The 17,648-nt window shown below is 32.9% G+C and overlaps 2 protein-coding genes across 4 annotated transcripts; one reads left to right on the top strand and one right to left on the bottom strand.

Moving 5' to 3' along the window:
- The first annotated feature begins 1,854 nt into the window (after nt 1-1,854).
- On the top strand, nt 1,855-16,251 carry LOC127846551 (uncharacterized). Of its 3 annotated transcripts, none has more exons than XM_052377906.1 (5): nt 1,855-2,352; nt 13,011-13,158; nt 14,769-14,888; nt 15,183-15,259; nt 15,527-16,251. In XM_052377906.1, exons 1-4 carry the CDS (start codon nt 2,167-2,169, stop codon nt 15,230-15,232), a joined length of 504 nt encoding a protein of 167 aa, XP_052233866.1. In that variant the 5' UTR covers nt 1,855-2,166; the 3' UTR covers nt 15,233-15,259; nt 15,527-16,251. The 3 variants fall into 3 exon arrangements, with proteins under 3 accessions (XP_052233866.1, XP_052233865.1, XP_052233867.1); XM_052377905.1 differs by having other exon boundaries at nt 15,086-15,259; XM_052377907.1 differs by lacking the exon at nt 15,183-15,259.
- Nucleotides 3,042-6,814, bottom strand: LOC127846550 (uncharacterized). Its single transcript, XM_052377904.1, has one exon. The coding sequence runs from the start codon at nt 6,380-6,382 to the stop codon at nt 4,244-4,246; it is 2,139 nt and encodes a 712-aa protein (XP_052233864.1). The 5' UTR covers nt 6,383-6,814; the 3' UTR covers nt 3,042-4,243.
- Nucleotides 16,252-17,648: the final 1,397 nt, after the last annotated feature.

Genomic DNA, 17,648 nt, shown 5'->3' with positions numbered 1-17,648 from the left:
GTTGAATCAAGTATGTATCTTATTTTATATCAACTTTTATAGCAAACGTATCTTTCAAATAACTTGTCTGATAATAATATATCAACGTTTGCAAATTTATGACAATTCAATGAGCATACATGTCGTACTAATGCATGTGTTCAAAGTTTGACAATTAGCAAACGCCTGTTATAGAACAAAGACTAGAAGCTATCTGTGTCAAGCTAACATCAATTTTAGCAAGTTTCCCAATGCTGTGTTGGACTGCAATGAACTGTCAAAAGCACGCAGGTTTAAATATATTATGTTACAATCATGAATACAATAGTTCAACGTACTTTACATATGTAATTTGAAGCCGTTCCTATTCAAAACAAGGTTTGGATACAAGCCAACAAGGTTGAATATTAGTCAGCAATTTGTATTTATGTTAGCATTCCTCTTGTAGTAGGTTGTTTGCATCTACTTTCATGTTTTTATGCATAATACAATCGTCTTTCCTAATGGACAAATGTGAAGGGCGCATGTGTTCAAATCTCGCTTAGATGATGCAAAGTGTAATCTCTATACATGATTTATATGGCAAATAAATCGCATGCCATCTAAAAGGCGAAGTAGTGTGGTCGTAACGCATGTGTGATTGTGTGTAAAAAGTATATACACGGTTTATAATTTATGCTGCTAAACGAGCATACAATTTCACTTTGTACGGCAAATGTACTAATTTAACCATTCATTTGTAGAAAATTAATAGTCAGTATTTCGTAAATATAATGCATACATACGAGTTATTTAAAAAAGAAAATTTGTATTTAGCGTTTTATAATGTTTATCAAATATTGAACTATTTAACCAGTAATTGTTTGACCCCAGCTTTATTCTACTATGTGTATATGTTGTTTAGTTTTGTGCCGTACTGTACCGTTTTGGCAATTGGTTCCTTGCCATAAATAAAGGACCACAGAGGTGTGTATGATAAAACTGCAATACTGCTGCAGCTTCTGGAGTTTCACTTCTTCATATTGTTAGAAAATACGTTTAAACAATTACATGTGCCATACAAAATTTCCATTAAAACACGTATTTGTATGCTTATCTTAGAGATCTTAGAGATTGCTTATTAACAATGTATAATTCATCAAACGTATTGTTTTATTTTAACACTTAAATTCACAATTGCCTAAAAGAGTAGTAAATAATAATTATCATGGATTGTTGACTAATTTACCTCGAAGCATCGTTTTAATGTCACGTTGCTATGTCCTTTTATATATGTATATGGAATATCGGATACCAACCAGGGGCTTCAACTGGCGTTACCAATTATCTATGTCAACAAGTACATGCAGGTAAAGCTATCTGAAAACACACTACCTGTGTTTAATTATTCATCTACATTTCTATGTCTATTAGTTACATTATATTAAATCTGTGATATTTTTATCGGTATGTAGCAGGGCAATTAAAGATCACTGTTCATTTTACAGCTTCTTACATCAAAGTTGTCATTTAAAAATACCACAAAGCTTTTTCACATGATCGTTCTTTATTTTAAAAATTAATCCGTTTTAAACAAATAGAAAATGTACTTAAAGCGTAAACCAAGTGCACAAATATAACTTCCTTTATAAAACATAACTTTTGGCGATTGCCCAATGTGAACTATTGAATGACAAATATGCGTTCTATATATTGATTGTAAGCAAATATAATACGTACCGTCTGCCTTTGTACAGAGCGATTTGAAGAGAATGTTAATGATACGAGTGTATCTGTTTAATCTAGTTGCAACAACTAAATGGGTATGCCAGTACAGGCGAGCGTTATATAGTGTGCTGTTTTACATTATATGATCACTTTGGTGTCTCGCACAGTTGATAAAACAGTGTGCTGACTTTTAAGAGGCATTCGATAACCGTGCAAGCTCATTAGCTCTTGTGAATTGAAATTTAATGCATATGTTATGTTTAGGATAAATATTATATAATACCGTGTGATGATTTCAAACATCCATTTGATGACTGTGAACGGTCATTCGTTCTTGTTAATTTAGATGCAATGCATATGTAATATTTATGGTTGATATTTTATAATATGGTCATGTAATGATTTCTATCTTTGCAGTGAGCATAAAAGAATTAGTAAAAGCAAGCTTCGAATAGTCAGACATTTGCCGGACTAGACATTATGTTAAATATACGGAAAGAGTTTATCGTAAAGCATGTCTATGTGTTCATGTTTCATACTCTGGCGTCCTTTGTATTAGTAATATGTTCGTTGTTATATACGAAACATATTGAGGAACATAATCGCACGTGCCTGTTTGAAGAGGTAGAACTTCAGTGTACAACGTTATCCAACCTCTTGCAGCAAGTAAGTTATTTGTTGTATTTGTATTTTTGCTTTTCTCCAAAATAAAGCTTTTTCTTTAGTGGAGCTTTGTTAAAGGCGCTTATACATAACTCATTATTGAATAATGCTTTGCTGAATTTAAATGCAAACATACTATGGTAACAAGTGGTGTTTATTGCATGTCAAAAAAGAAAATAGTCTTGTTCACGCATCATGTATTATTTTTAATTTAAGATAAAACTCGGTTTATAATGTATACCGCATAACAAGCCTATGTGTATGGTATGGTATGTGGATCATATGTGTCTACAATTGTATTTGGAAACAATTGCTTAATATCAGTCATGTATACGAGTATAACATTATTAGACGAATAAGTTACGTATGATCTTAGAGAATTTTCAGTCCGTATAATAATGTTTTATAAAAACAGCCATTTTAACACTTAAGTGATAATACAACGAGGGTTCTTTTTTCTTTTTTGTTGTAAAATTGCATACATTAGTAAACATGTAGTCTAATTGATATGCTGTTATCATTTATACACAGATCTGTCTTTATAATATTCAGTGTCTATATTTAACATGAGATTAGACAAACATATGCAGAGATCAAAAACCGCAATGCTCTATTTGTTGTGGATCATTTGAACAGTAAGTAAATGATATAATTGTAATTTAAAATGGATTTGTAAACAGACTGTTTTAACATTTATTGACGATAGTTAATTAAACCGGTATTCGAACCCATGAACTGTGGAGCTCACTACTTGGAAAAGAATTAGAGCAAGCCTATACACGAAATAATCTCAAGGTCATCAGTTACCAAATTAAAAGGACTGGACAGATATGGTATATATTTGAGATAAGAAAACGAAAGTTCGCTATTGTGAAAGACTCTAAATCTATCTTATTTATTACGAGTTTCAAAATATTTTTTACAGACAACATAAAAGATCATACTAGGACACAACTGCTTTGATATTTCTTGTATATTGAAGAAAAATCGCTATATAAATGTCATGTACAGTCATACAAGCTAATATAAAAGAAACAAGTATACATTCATCGTCAATTTTCTTTTTTGCAACTGGTAATGAAATAATTTAATTTAAAATATGTGGCCATTGTGCAAGACTTCAAAATCGTATCTAAATACAAAAGAGAAATCCTTTTTCGCAATACAATAAATTGGCAGCCTGTACCCATCTTATATCATTCTTATACAAATGATATGAGATAAAAAGGACAATGACGGTGGCCACATTATACTGCTATTTTTATTTATTAACTGGGACATTGTGTTTATATTTAACAACCCTATTCAATGAGGACACATATAATTTCGACCATTCATCGCAATCTGTTACATTTTGAATATTGAACAAAATACAGTTACATTTGTTGTAAACAGTGTAAATTTTTATTTTAACATGTACATTGCTCTTTGCTAATTTAAGCACAATAAAAAATTGCATAGCACCACTTAGTAACAAGTGGATCTCTCTTACATTCGTCAATGACTCGGATTATGCATAATAGTGGGAATTATAAATTTCATAAGAGTAATTAATGTACAACATTAACAAAACAAAAAACCCTTAACATAGATTCAAAGTTTAAGACAGTTACTTTGGTTCCTTGTGTCGATCTATGTAATGTCATCATTTAAAACACATATACAAAGCAACGTTATAAGAAGAGACAGTATACGTGAATGGGTGTGTTATGTGTAAAGTACGCTAGATAATGCATTTTGAGACAATGATTAATAACGGTACACGTTCATACATGTTGTTTACAAGCAGCAAACAGTTACACATACCAGGAACATTATGATATAGTAACACAATTGGACTTATAAAGTTATAATTGTTGGTTCTGTATTTCTCTGTGTTTCAATATCGATTTTATTATTGGAAGTAAAACACATGAATGCGATTATCTTGACAGCAACCCACAATCAGTCGACCTCTTTTTGAATCGACACACACAGAATATGGCCTTTTGATATCCGAAATAAGTATCCTGTTTTGGCGGTAGTTCTCTGAAGACATTTGATGAATGTTATTGGACTCTGAGCCACAAATATAGACATTTCCTTCACTATCACTTGTAATTCCTCTTGCATTATCCAAAGGATTTGATCCATAATATTTATAATACCATTTTCGGTCACCAATCTTTTTTTGAAACTCGTCAATGCCGTAGCATGAAATACGATTGTTTTCTGCTAATACAACTGACCCGAACTCTACCGTTAAGATCCTTTTAGCCCAATCTATATAATAATGGTCGTCCTCTCCATCCTCCGAAGAACTGGAAGTGTCCTCTGGGCCATATTCTAATCCGGCGTCGATTTTGCTTCCGTTTCTGATTTCAATTTCTACAGACTCGGGCTCGTTTAAATCAAAACGACCCGACTGTTTCAAGAACAAAATCATTACTCGTTCTTCAAAATGCGATATGCTTACAGGCCAAAACTTCGTTGGATAACCACCCGTCTGGCACAATCTTCCGAAAAAATCAATAAAAAACCTCACGACCTTTTTTTCGTCAAAGCAACAGACATAAATGTCATCCTTAACTACGCACAAATCTATTGGGGGTCCAGAAAGTACGCACTCGTGAAGAATTACAAATTCTGGGGACAATAGTTTTATCTTTTTGTTCTGTCTGTCTGCAACCAACATCTTCCCATCGGAAAGGATTTTAATAGCTGTTACGGAACAATTAAATTCGTCATTTGGGGATTTTATTTTAAATTTGGAAGACGTTTTTGTTACAGACCTTTCCATAAACGACCTTACACTGTGTTTGCTTGCACCTTGAGGCGGCATGGAATGATGTGTTAAGGGCCGTGTTGCTTGAATGTTTGGTTCAGATACGCAAGCGATATTCAATGTTTGTACTTCTTTATTGCATTTGGAAATTGAAGTCTCATACCAAACCTGAGTACCAAAGTCTCGCACTGTGCAGGTGTCACTATGTTTGTCTAATTCATCGCATTCAAGAACATCACTTAATTCATCGCTTGCGTTTTCAATGACGAGTTTATTTTTTACAGCACTTGCAAAGCGAATATCGCAGAGACGATTCAATTTATGAATTTCCTGAAGATTGTCAATTGAAAAGTGTTTTTGGTCACTTGTTTCCAAAGCACATAGTTTTGTCGTGATTTCTTTGGCATTAGCATCAATACTCCTTGAAGCTAAAATACATTCATCAGCACTTCCATATTTATGGGCTGTTTCCATTATTCGGTGCATTCTTCTTATTTCCTGATTTATATAATTAGCATCATTTATTCTTGATTTAGTGATGCTGGTTTCTGTTTTTCCAAGCTCGGTTATCTCATCTACCACTTTTAAAGTGAGTGTATTAATCTCCTCTATTCGTTGTTGTGCAATATCTTGTGCTTCTGCAATCGCTCTATTCTGGTCTTCTAGCATGCGCTTCAGGTATGTTTCTTGATTTGATTTTAATTGTACAATGCGCGCTTGTAGATTCAGCAGACTTTCTTTCACATAGCCATCTATTTCAGGGCCCTTTTCATTATGTAATGCGCTAATTGTCCCCAATTTACACATGCGATGTTTCTCTGTAACACACACGGAACATATATAAGTGGAGTGTTCAGCACATATAAACGTCATGTCGTATTCAGGGTGAAATTCACATTTTACAAGGTCTCGCAATTGACGAAAAGGTTCAACATCTGTAGGCATTTCATCCCCTTGTAATACGATATGCGAACGTGTAACCTTTATTCTCTTATGATTCACTAGGCAGCTTTTGCATAGAAAATCAGTGCAGTTAATACAAAAACCAATGGCAGTTTCTTGAAGGTCATCGAATTTGCACAAATCGCAAACTTTAGTTTCTTTTTCACGTTTTTTCCCAGTTGATGATAAAAGTTCCTCATCAAGCTCTTGTTGGGGATATGGATGTTTACCTGTGTAAGAGTGTGTTTCCTGACCCAGATGCTGCATACATTGTGATTTCATAATGTTCACGTGAAGCTGAAATGGATCTTTTTTCTTTACTTCCATGCTTGTAGATGTAAAAGTCACCTATTATATTTCAACACTTAACATGAGTTATGGATTCAACAGTAGATTTACAAATAAGGATATTAATTAAAAAACACTCATGTCGACTTTACACAAACACAACTTGATATCCATCAGCGTCTGTGTTTACACTATTGTCCTAAATGATTCAATGAAACTTTAACTGCGAAATACCGCAGCTGATTTAAGATGTTACAACGTATGTTCAGAATCAATGTTACTACGGAGACATCTGATATTAATCTCACATCGTCTGCCGTTTAAAAGAATGTCTGGCCCATCAACATTGTGTATTCCATTACGTTTACAATCCAACATAAAAGTGTCTCTATAATATTTTCTCTCTGCTGGCTTATAATTTGCTGGTTAACTGCACACTTTAACAATGTGTATTGGTCACAAATTATAAATGTCGCTTATCTGTGACCAAAGCAAGGCTCATGTACACAGAGATAACATACAAGTGATTTTATTGTGGGAGCGGGTTTAAGTACAGAAACTTAAAGGGGTATCTCGGTCCTAATACGTTATTAGAATATTGTATGAGTTTTCATTGAATGGTTGCTAAACACATACAACTCGTTTTTATTTGCTCTCATTAACATATTTATTTTAACGGCATAGGTGTCTCACATGGGTTTTGACCTGGATTTCTTGCATTAATTATATGCATCTGGGACATTGCATACCAATAGAATTACCTCAACTTTCTATTTTTAGAGAATGCAAACTCACGAAAATGGTTTCGCGGTAACTGTCGGATATTTAACTCTTAAGCTGTTTAAATTTGCGGTTAAAATAAGTTAAAGACATGTTAAATACATATGTACTGTAAATAATGTGTGAAAATTTGTATTGTTTTCTTTTAAGCAGAATAAACTATTCATAAACAATTCACGGGTGAGAAGAAGATTACAACCTAACGGTATGATGTGCGCATCACGTCTTCCTAGTTCTAGATTTTGAATGCGTGATGTTCTTGCTTGTTTTGATATTTTAATGAATAGGCAACAATATAATAGCATCTTCAATGAGAGTTTATTACATTCCTGAAAAATGTACACTATAATTTCACGTTTATCATTCATTTTTATTATCAATACAGTCAATTGGTCAATAAGGATAGACTAACAGTTTTCGGGAAAATAATAGTTGAAAGTGTTCCACAAATGTTATCCGAAACGTCAATGATTGTGTAGTCAATTCATGTGTTCGTTGATGCGTGATTAAAATTAACAGTTGTTATTTTTTCAAAATCGAAACAATGTCAGGGGAAGTTCGCACTGATTTTGCGACGAAAAGAAATTATCCAAAATAAGTTTTATTGCATTTTACGTACTTTTTATAAGATCAATGAACCGTTTCTTGTTGTAATATATAAGAAATATATGGCCTTTAATAAAGTAAGGATGCTACGAAACCAAAAATAATGCATATCGTAAAATCGTAAAAAATAGATATGGAGAGTGCAACTAGCGCTTTAGCGAATAACGGATACGTGAGAACACACATTCTCAAGAATTAGGGTTTGTTTCTAACTACATATTAATACATAAAATGTAGTTATTTAATATTAAATAAAAATTGAAACGGGATGGGAAACTGGCAGTTGGGCGATTGAACATTCAATGAATTACTTTTTATTTGTAAAGGAATACTATCGGATAGTTTCCTTAAAATCCAAAACATCTGAAGAAGTAATGCATGATTAGTATTAGCTTAAATATTATGATCACCGCGATAAGTATGTGTATTTTTGTTATTAATTACTCACAAATAGATGATAATTTGACTGAGATAGTGAAAGTTGTTTTAAGAATGAACTGTTCTGTCTATATGCCAATAGTAAAAAAAAATCAATTATATGATAGTATTCACAAGTGATACATAATTTGTGGACACTAATAATAAAAAAATAGTATACATCAAAACGTGTCATATTTAATTGGGAACCTGCAAATGAGTTTAATTATTTAAAATTCTAATTTAGGTTTGCTTGGTGGCTGAATTATAGTTTTAAATTGTCCGACGGCGTTCTCAATTTAAAATATGCATTTGAAAAGACTTAGGATGCCAAATCATGGTTAAGGTATCATGTTTTATATATTTTTTTATATATTCTTATTATATGCATTTTTTTATATTCTTTTTTACAGTAAGTATTGCATATTATTCATCTATTTTTAAAGCATGACGGAGAGGCCCCGTTTAAACGCAAAAGGTAGCGATAGCCAAGCTGTAGCAAATTCCAAACTAATAACGACAAAATTATTGGAACAGTAACATAAACAAGAGTGGATAATTTCTGAACTTGATTGTTTAATTGGTTTCAAACAATATCTTAGATCTGTGTTCCTTACCCATGAGTCCCTAATATAGAACAAACAGTTTAATTGTGAAACTCCCTTTATTTTGTATTATTTGTATTCAGATAATAATATACTAACTTTTTTGCAATGTTTTGCCAACAGTTTGTTGATTAAATACTTATTCATTGCATGGTGCATTTCATAAAGGAATGTTGTCAACCATGTGGAATAAGTAAACTATGTAATTTGTTCTACTCTAGTGACATTCTTCAACTTATATTTTGTTGTTTGATATGCGATGTTTTTGTTATTGGACATATCAACAATGCTGTAATATGTTTTTATAAATTAAAAAAAATATGTAATTGTGTTAATCTATAATCCTTACAGATAATGCTCTGTGACTTATAATATGAGTTATGTATCATTAATTTCTATTTGACCTCAACGATCTCGCAAATTGTGTTCTTTTGTCACATGTGTTTATTATATAAATAACCCAGTACATCTTAGTAATTTAATAATACAAACGGTTGATGACGATTATTTATATATTTCCCAGTACATTTAAGTTACTTTAGAACAAACAATGTTGATGACAATGAGATAAAGTATATTTCAAAACCAAAATGTAAGATTTTCTAAACTATCGCCTATTTCGAGATGGTTTTAGACAAACCCTGTCACTTCAAACCGGTTGTCATATAAAGACTAAGATTATCATGTTATTGCTGAAAAGTGTACACAAAACCCCAATCTAAACGCATGTTATTTGGTTGAAAATAAAAACTGCTAACATGTTCCAATACGCAAGTATTTTTTTGTTTTTAGGGTATACTAGTATTGTGAATTTGTGTTTTATACATTGAAATAAGAGTCAGAGTCCTAAGCTATTCGTTAAACACGTATCGACTGTTTGGAGAAACAATCGATGTGAAATATCGCCATTAAAATCTATAAACAGTCTGCTCATTATGGAATATCATGTTTGTCACTCACTTTCCCAAAAATCTCCAATGTATGATTCTACATAACATCTTACTTTAAAAAAAGAAAATAATAAAGAATTGTTCTTTAAACTGTCTATCATGTATTGATTTTATCATTGTTTCATGAATACAACTCTTCATAGCAGCTCTTTTCACCACTTTCTATGTGTATCCGCCGACGTGACATGAATGATAAACGATCTGTGTTATCTATACCAATATGGCGACTACACAAAGCAGTATGGTGAGGCGTGCTGTCAGAAAGTTTAACAGGTCATAAACCAAATCGTTTAAAGAAGACAACTAGCATTTTGTGACTACAACCTTAATAAAAAAATCAGTGTTAAATGCACATGGCAATTTGTAATGCATTGATTTAATAATATATTAAATAGAATACATCAATCAGTTATAATTGACATACAATGATGTTTACAGACGGTGAGGTCACTTGGCAGACACCATATCCACTTCACCACGACGACACACTGTACACTGTGTAACACCTTTGCGACGGTTTGATTTTTTGCCAGATTAATTAAACCAAAAAAGAAAGTAGAAGGAGAAATTGATACATTGCCTGCCTGCCTGCCTGCCTGATGGCTGCCTGTCTGTCTGTCTGTCTGTCTGTCTGTCTGTCTGTCTGTCTGTCTGTCTCTCTCTCTCTCTCTCTCTCTCTCTCTCTCTCTCTCTCTCTCTCTCTCTCTCTCTCTATATATATATATATCCGTTATTATATTAATATCCGTTCCCGGCAGAATGTGAGTTTGGTTGGTTGTCATACGTCATACTCCGACTGCCCACAATAGCACAATAACACACTTATATTGAAATCATTCAGTAAAACAAACTGTAACAAAATGTATGATCAAAAATGTCTCCAAATTTTCGTGAGTGAAGTGAATAAGTTATGAACGACAGCTTATACACATTTGAAGTCATCACATTATGCAGCCTCAGGCACGGAATGACCTCATGAACTCTGAAATGCAAACACACATAGTGATTCAATCAATCCTCAATCGGATTTCGAATGTGTAACATACTATTTCATATCAACAGCTTAAACGTCACAATGCCAGCCAAAATGAAACGAACTGTAAAAGTGGGCCTTCTATTCCCAAACGATCGTTACTAACATCATCAGCTACCGATGAAGAATATAGGGACAAAAGAGACTTCCCAAGTCCTTTCCGAGGAACAGGGTGTCGACATGGCCGATTGGCTCAAGGAGATCCCTACGTTTTACACGAAGAGCAAGAAGAAATACTTAAGCAACACAGAAAAAAAGACAGACCTATGGAATTCAAACGCATCAGAGCTTAATCTGGGGTCGGGGCTTATGTAAAAGACCTGGTACCAGAGCATCAGACTAGAAGACAACAAAAGACATGGCTGAAATGCTAAGCTTACTTATGCAGAATTGTGTGTGCCTGGCGTCTCACATAACCGAAGGGAAGGACAGAACAATATAATGTGTGAGAAGAATCTTATATAACTCATTTGATTGTTTTGTCATTTGTTCATAGGAACTCATTTTTATTCTGCCCATTGCCATATTGTAAAGGAAAATCGGACGTTATTGCCGGGTGACATGTAGTGTGTAATATTGTGGAGGAAGGGCCGGTGACACCGTGTTAGTGTGCAGTATTGTGAAGGAAGGGCCAGGTGACACGGTGTTGATGTGCAGTATACGAGGGAAGGGACGGGTGAGACTGTGTTGGTGTGCAGTATTGTGAAGGAAGAGCCGGGAAGAGCCTGGAGGAAGGGCCGGGTGCACGGTGCTGGTGTGCAGTATTGTGAAGGAAGTGCCGAGAGAAAGGGCCTGGCGACCTCTAAATGACTGCCTCGTGGCCGCTTACCACAGATGTGCGGGGTGAAATTTACTGGCCGCTTTCGGAATACGACCGGTATACTGAGGTGTAATAGAGACTGATTTTCATCGATATAAATCTAGACTGGTCGCTTACTTCAGGAGACAGCTTAATTCAGGTGACGGCTCAGTAAGGTTTGACTGTATACTAAAATGGTGTATGAATACGTGTAAAACCAATCTTAAACATACGTCAGAATGCACTTCTGAGCGTTACACATATCTCACCACAGAAACATGTCCACATAAAGCTTACTTATAACGTTATATTTATATTAATATATAAAAACTATAATCATCTCTTACTACTTTGTAATGCTATTGAATTGAACCGTACAATATGTCGTCAACGGCATGAAAAACATGCTTATATGATGTTCAGCTAGACGCAGCCAAACATAAAAGTTTGATGATGAGAAATGTGGAGAAACATACAACATTCTCTATGCAAACGAACTATGATACAACAAAATAAGCTCACTTAAGGCTTTAGACGCCGTCGAATTGTAATTCTTGATATTTATAACAAAAACACATAGAAAGTAATCGTTTATCTAAAGGTTATCATCGAATTACAAGTGTCCGACTATACGGACATGTGTTACCTTATCATACACGCTGATTTTGTTTGGATGTGCGTGTCGTTATCAAAAACAAATACACATACAGTGAAAATTCTTTTTTCACCACTTTTGTTTGTTGGGGGGAGGGGGCATCCTCTTAGTTTAAATGTCGTATGATCGCATTCCATACAAATATAGATGAGCTCAAAAATGTTGTCAATATCAACACATGGAATATTGCATAATATACATGTTTCTTCTCAAATCTAATGGAATACTATTTCCTTATTATGTACAAAAGCCTCAACATGTGCAATAGGCTAAATTACTTTTTACTTAACCAAAAGCACATATTGTAAACTGTACGAAAATTGAATGCGATTAATCACTATTCCAACAGCATATTGATCAAAATATATATATATTATGAACGAAATGTTGAAATACAAATTTTGTACGGAGAACAAGAACAATATTTTCATGAGCCTTTTGACAGCGTGAATATACTGCGTTTTTCATTTTTCATTGCCTAACATATCATCTGCTGCTTTGGTATAACAAAATAAGCATACTATACTTACATCACTATGTCACCACATTGGTGGAAATACGTGTTCATTCATTGTACAAATAATTGTGAAAAATGATGAATATGTTCTTTTTAGTTGTACGATGGTTTTACTGATTTGTTAACAAAAATCCTACTTCCGTTATAATATGCTACGCACAATTAATGAATACCACTACTAATGCAATAATTATTGATAATTTCCGCTATATTATATTATATGTATATGTTGGTAGTTAAAATAAACGTTTATTTGGTAGACACAAACACACTATAGGTTTAGTATTACTAACTTTTATTTTCAGCAAAACCAGTTGACTGAAACTTCAAACCAGCAATACAGATATCCTGAACAGGCCGAAACAGAGGCTAGACTGACAACATTTGAATATTTCCCAAACAGATTCCCAATCAACGTGGACGACCTTGCACAAGCAGGTCTATTTTACACAGGTTGGCTTACGTTTGTTTATATCCGTTTTATATTATAAAATATCACAGACTAATTCTCCTCTCATTGTATTATTATATTGCCACCTCGCCCCGTTCAAAATATCCACTTGATCAAAAAAATAAATACAAAAAACAAATACATTGATTTCTTTAGCACACCTATTTATTAAGAAACATTTTGTTTTCAAAATTATAATTAATTTATCTATCAATAAATGCAAATTTGAAAATATTTTATTAAAAACGATGATTATATTTTAATTTTGGCTTGTTGTATATTATTCTAAAATGCCCTGTGAAAGCTCTAGAACTTTTCCTCGTTTACATGTGTTCGTGGTAATGTTTGGTGTTTTGGGTGTTGCTTAGGACGTAGAAACTGGAAAGAAGATAGTTATCCCCTAATTGAACACATGAAATGGTCCACCACATGTATATTCTAAACATACTTGATTGGAGAATTCGCTACATCAAACTTGTTTCAAGAAAATGTAATTTAATAACTAATTATACACTGCTGTTGTTGTTTACTATTGTATATCCTGTCGAAAAGGCAATTTAAGCTTATTTGGGTCGGTCATTCTGAAGGTCCACCACATGTATCACGGATCTTTTTTATGTTTACATGCAATTTATGTGGACATAATCTAATAACATTTAATATTGTAAAATTTAGACGTTAACGTTTGACTTGTACAGCAGTCCTTGCCATTATAAAAAATATATTACATTTCACTTCATTTAATTAAAGAAATCCTGTAACTTTATATGTCCTTTTTTAAAAGTTTAGAAGACTATGTTTCCGTTATCCAATAGTGGGCATGTTTGATTCGTACACATTTCAATTTGATTCAATAGCAGTTCAACACTTGGACCATGAATTTTCAACAAACCACAGACCATTGCAAATGTAATACAATTCTAGCCAGCGTTCAAAAACTAAATAATAACAACAATACGATTAAATATTCTGAATGACAGCAATCAATGTAGTTTAATGGCATCCAATCGCAAATGGAACGCTATGTTAAACATATATACATAACAATACTTACTTAACATAACAATACGTTTAACCAGTCTGAATGAAAGAAAATACTGTTATTTAAGGACGTCCAAGTTTATATAGAATACTATGATATTCAAACATGAATGCATACATATTAAGGTACGTTTGTAGAATGCCTTTACGGACGGATCAGTTGTCGCGTTAAGAAACAGACACACCGATAGTAATGGAGATGATCCAAGATTAGATTTGAATGGTTTGTAAAAAAACTATTGTTTATTTACTGTATACTATTCCCACCTTATCAGTGTCAATGGGCATCGTACAATCCATATCAGTAAGGATGAGTAAATATAATTAGTACATTAGTGATTAACTATTCCAAATGCTAGTGAAATGATCCAAGAATTTTGATTGAAGAAACTGCTTTTTGTATATTTCGATATTTAATCATATCGGAAATGTGGCAGTTTATAGCGGAAGAATACTCAAATGCGGTACAATTTTTTCCTAATGCGACATAACAAATTTAGTTAAGCATATGTCATGGTGAATGCACGTTGTGTTGACATGATATACATGATAACATTTTCGTGATGTGCAGGCGAAGCTCACGTTCCAGATGATGCCATGTGTGACGTTATCATGTGCACTCAAACTGAAGAAGAAACACCATTGCATGATTCAATAGAAAGTATGAGCCGAATAAATGCAATCATAGCAGGTATTGGGTTTTCACAATGTTTTTCCTTCTAGTCAAATCGTCTCAATCTTAAAATTAGAAGATATTCTGCTGTTGAATTACTTTTATTCTTCTGTATTTTTAACAACAACATGTTATAGCAAAAGTTAAACACGTGTTTACAATTACGGATTTAATTGTGTTGTGTATGTCATTTTTCTTCTTAAACATTAATACAGAGAATATGCATTCAAAGGAAATGATCACGTTCCAAGCATGTAAATGCTTTTATAAAGATGTCATTTTATTACCGTGTAAACACTGGGTTCTATGCAGACGATGTGCATCAAATAAAAAGACATGTCCTGTCTGCGAAAGGAAAGTAGAAGACATGTTTCCAGCTGTACTCATGTGTATGTGTTTCGACGATTTTTAAGCAGTAAAAACAATAAAACAAATCCGTATTTTATTTCCGTATGCTTAATATTTCGACGATTAATTCTTTGAAATAAACAAATATATTATGCACCAGAAAATATATGATCACTTACATTTTTTCTGAGATTCGTTTTGAGTGCAGTACATATTGTTTTCGTTCAACGCTAAAATTCGACATTGAAAAAGTGTATACATTATGCGCAATAAGTTGTGTCAAATAACATCGTACTATCCTGTTTCAGCATCCGAATGGTATATTTTAAATGAAAATGGACGTTTAATGTAACAGCAGTTCTGCCAGAAGTGTACAATCAACAATACAAACGCTCTGTTCATTCCTTGTGCTCATCACATTTTGTGCTTTAGTGTGCACAGAGTTGAAAAAAATGCCAGATCTGCAAATGTGAAGTTTGCGATATCATCAAAACATTTATTAGTTAATACGTTTGTATAACCAGAAATGTACGTATGGATATGGCATTGACCGCTAACACTGTTTATGTTTCAGCTTTGATGATATAATTATATAGTTCACCGGTCTTGGCCGACATGGTGTCGTTGTTGTTGTTGTTAAGCATGAATAAATACGCCAGACTATGCGAAGCTAAACGCAACTTCAACAAAGGCTTTTTTTCGTATTGCCTACATATATTATCTATAGTTTGATACAAAACCATATGATTGAACATGTTTTTTTATAAAGTATATGTATAATTAACTCAACTATAGGTGTTTATTTTTAAACCGACAGCATGTATATGTTGTATCAGGACTTCCGATTTGCGCATAAGTAACCTTTATTCATCATTTAAGGAAGAAAATGTCGATTTTGCACGGTTTATTAACATTTTTTATTTATTTGCACAAAAAAGAGGACCGAAATAAGATTAATAACATTGACTTAGAACTTAATTTTGATTCTTAATTGATATAAATGATATCTTTTTGAAAAATGTATTGAATCTGATACGGGTCGTTAATTAAATCTATTTTTATGTTATGTTATTTGTTGATGTCTATTAGTCATCGAATTGATATTAGTTTATTTTTTGTTTTAAAATGTCAGCAAAAGAATGAAAAAACTGCTTTATTTAGGAATCTTTTTTTATTTTTTATTCTTTTCAATATTTCGTCACCTTGAAGTTCACGTTTATTTATTAGTTAAGCTTAAATTTTCATTTATTTTATTTTGCACTTTATATTTAATATACAAATCCTGTGTGATAACTGGGCGAGATGCCAAAATAAGTTTAAGCTTGACTCCCTGGTTGGAAATCAAACTCCGAGAAATTTAATGACCCTGTCATGAAGATTGTAATATGATTTCCTGTCACACACGTTACATGTTACATGCTAAAACGTTGCTTTACATGAAGGGCGGACAAGAAATATCATATATATTGCATAATTTATACGCAATAGTTAGAATAATATTACTGAAAACAAACATCAATCCAATAGTTTTATCAGAATGGTTCTCTTTTAATAAATTATTTAAGTTTATAAATTTTAAAAGTGTGGTTTATAATGTTTCAAGGGATTTTTTGTTTAAAATGCAAAAGTAAGGATCTAACAAATTGTTAACCCTTACAGTGCGGGAACCGAGTTGTGAAGGCCTTTGCAAACAGTTTGGATCCAGATGAGACGCCACAGAACGTGGCGTCTCATCTGGATCCAAACTGTTTGCTATTCTGATAGTATTCTTTGAAAAAAAATCGTAGAAAATGCTAATTTTAGAAATTCAGCAGACGACATTTTAGCAGACGACAAATTTCCCAGCATGCAAAGGGTTAAGCATGAAGCAGAATACACTGTTTAGCTTAAGACGATCAAAATATTTGATGTTCCATGTTCCATGTACTATTCAGATTATAATCTAAACGGACTGTAACAGTTTTGAGAAACACAGTGTTTTAATTATTCAATTATTTGTTGAAGTAAGAGTAAAATTAAATGCCTATTAGAGGAATGTCTGACATTTCCGCTTCTCATATCAACTATAAAATCGGCTATGTGTCTGCATTGTGCTATTTTGTTTCTCAGCTGTCTAAGAAACGGTTTAGGTTATTGTTTCGATCTTAGCGATGTTTTTGTTTAAATATGAACACAGCAGGGTGTCAGTACACAGGGGTAATATTTACATTGCATGTGTCTTATACAAATTTGCACAAAGCCTTACAGGGCCATATACCATTATTTAATCGTACATACTATTTAATATATTGTGTATAAGGGTAAGTTATGCTGTAATGACACGTTAGTTTTCAAAATTAATATATTTTTACAAAGGTTAACAAAATGCTATGTATGTATATGTTTACAAATTAATATATACATATATATAATATTCTGGTTATTTTATCT

The sequence above is a fragment of the Dreissena polymorpha genome, chromosome 9, assembly GCF_020536995.1.
Source record: "Dreissena polymorpha isolate Duluth1 chromosome 9, UMN_Dpol_1.0, whole genome shotgun sequence".
NCBI lineage: Eukaryota > Metazoa > Mollusca > Bivalvia > Myida > Dreissenidae > Dreissena > Dreissena polymorpha.
The sequence above is the reverse complement of the archived record's forward strand: the minus strand, read 5'-3'. Positions and strand labels throughout refer to the sequence as shown.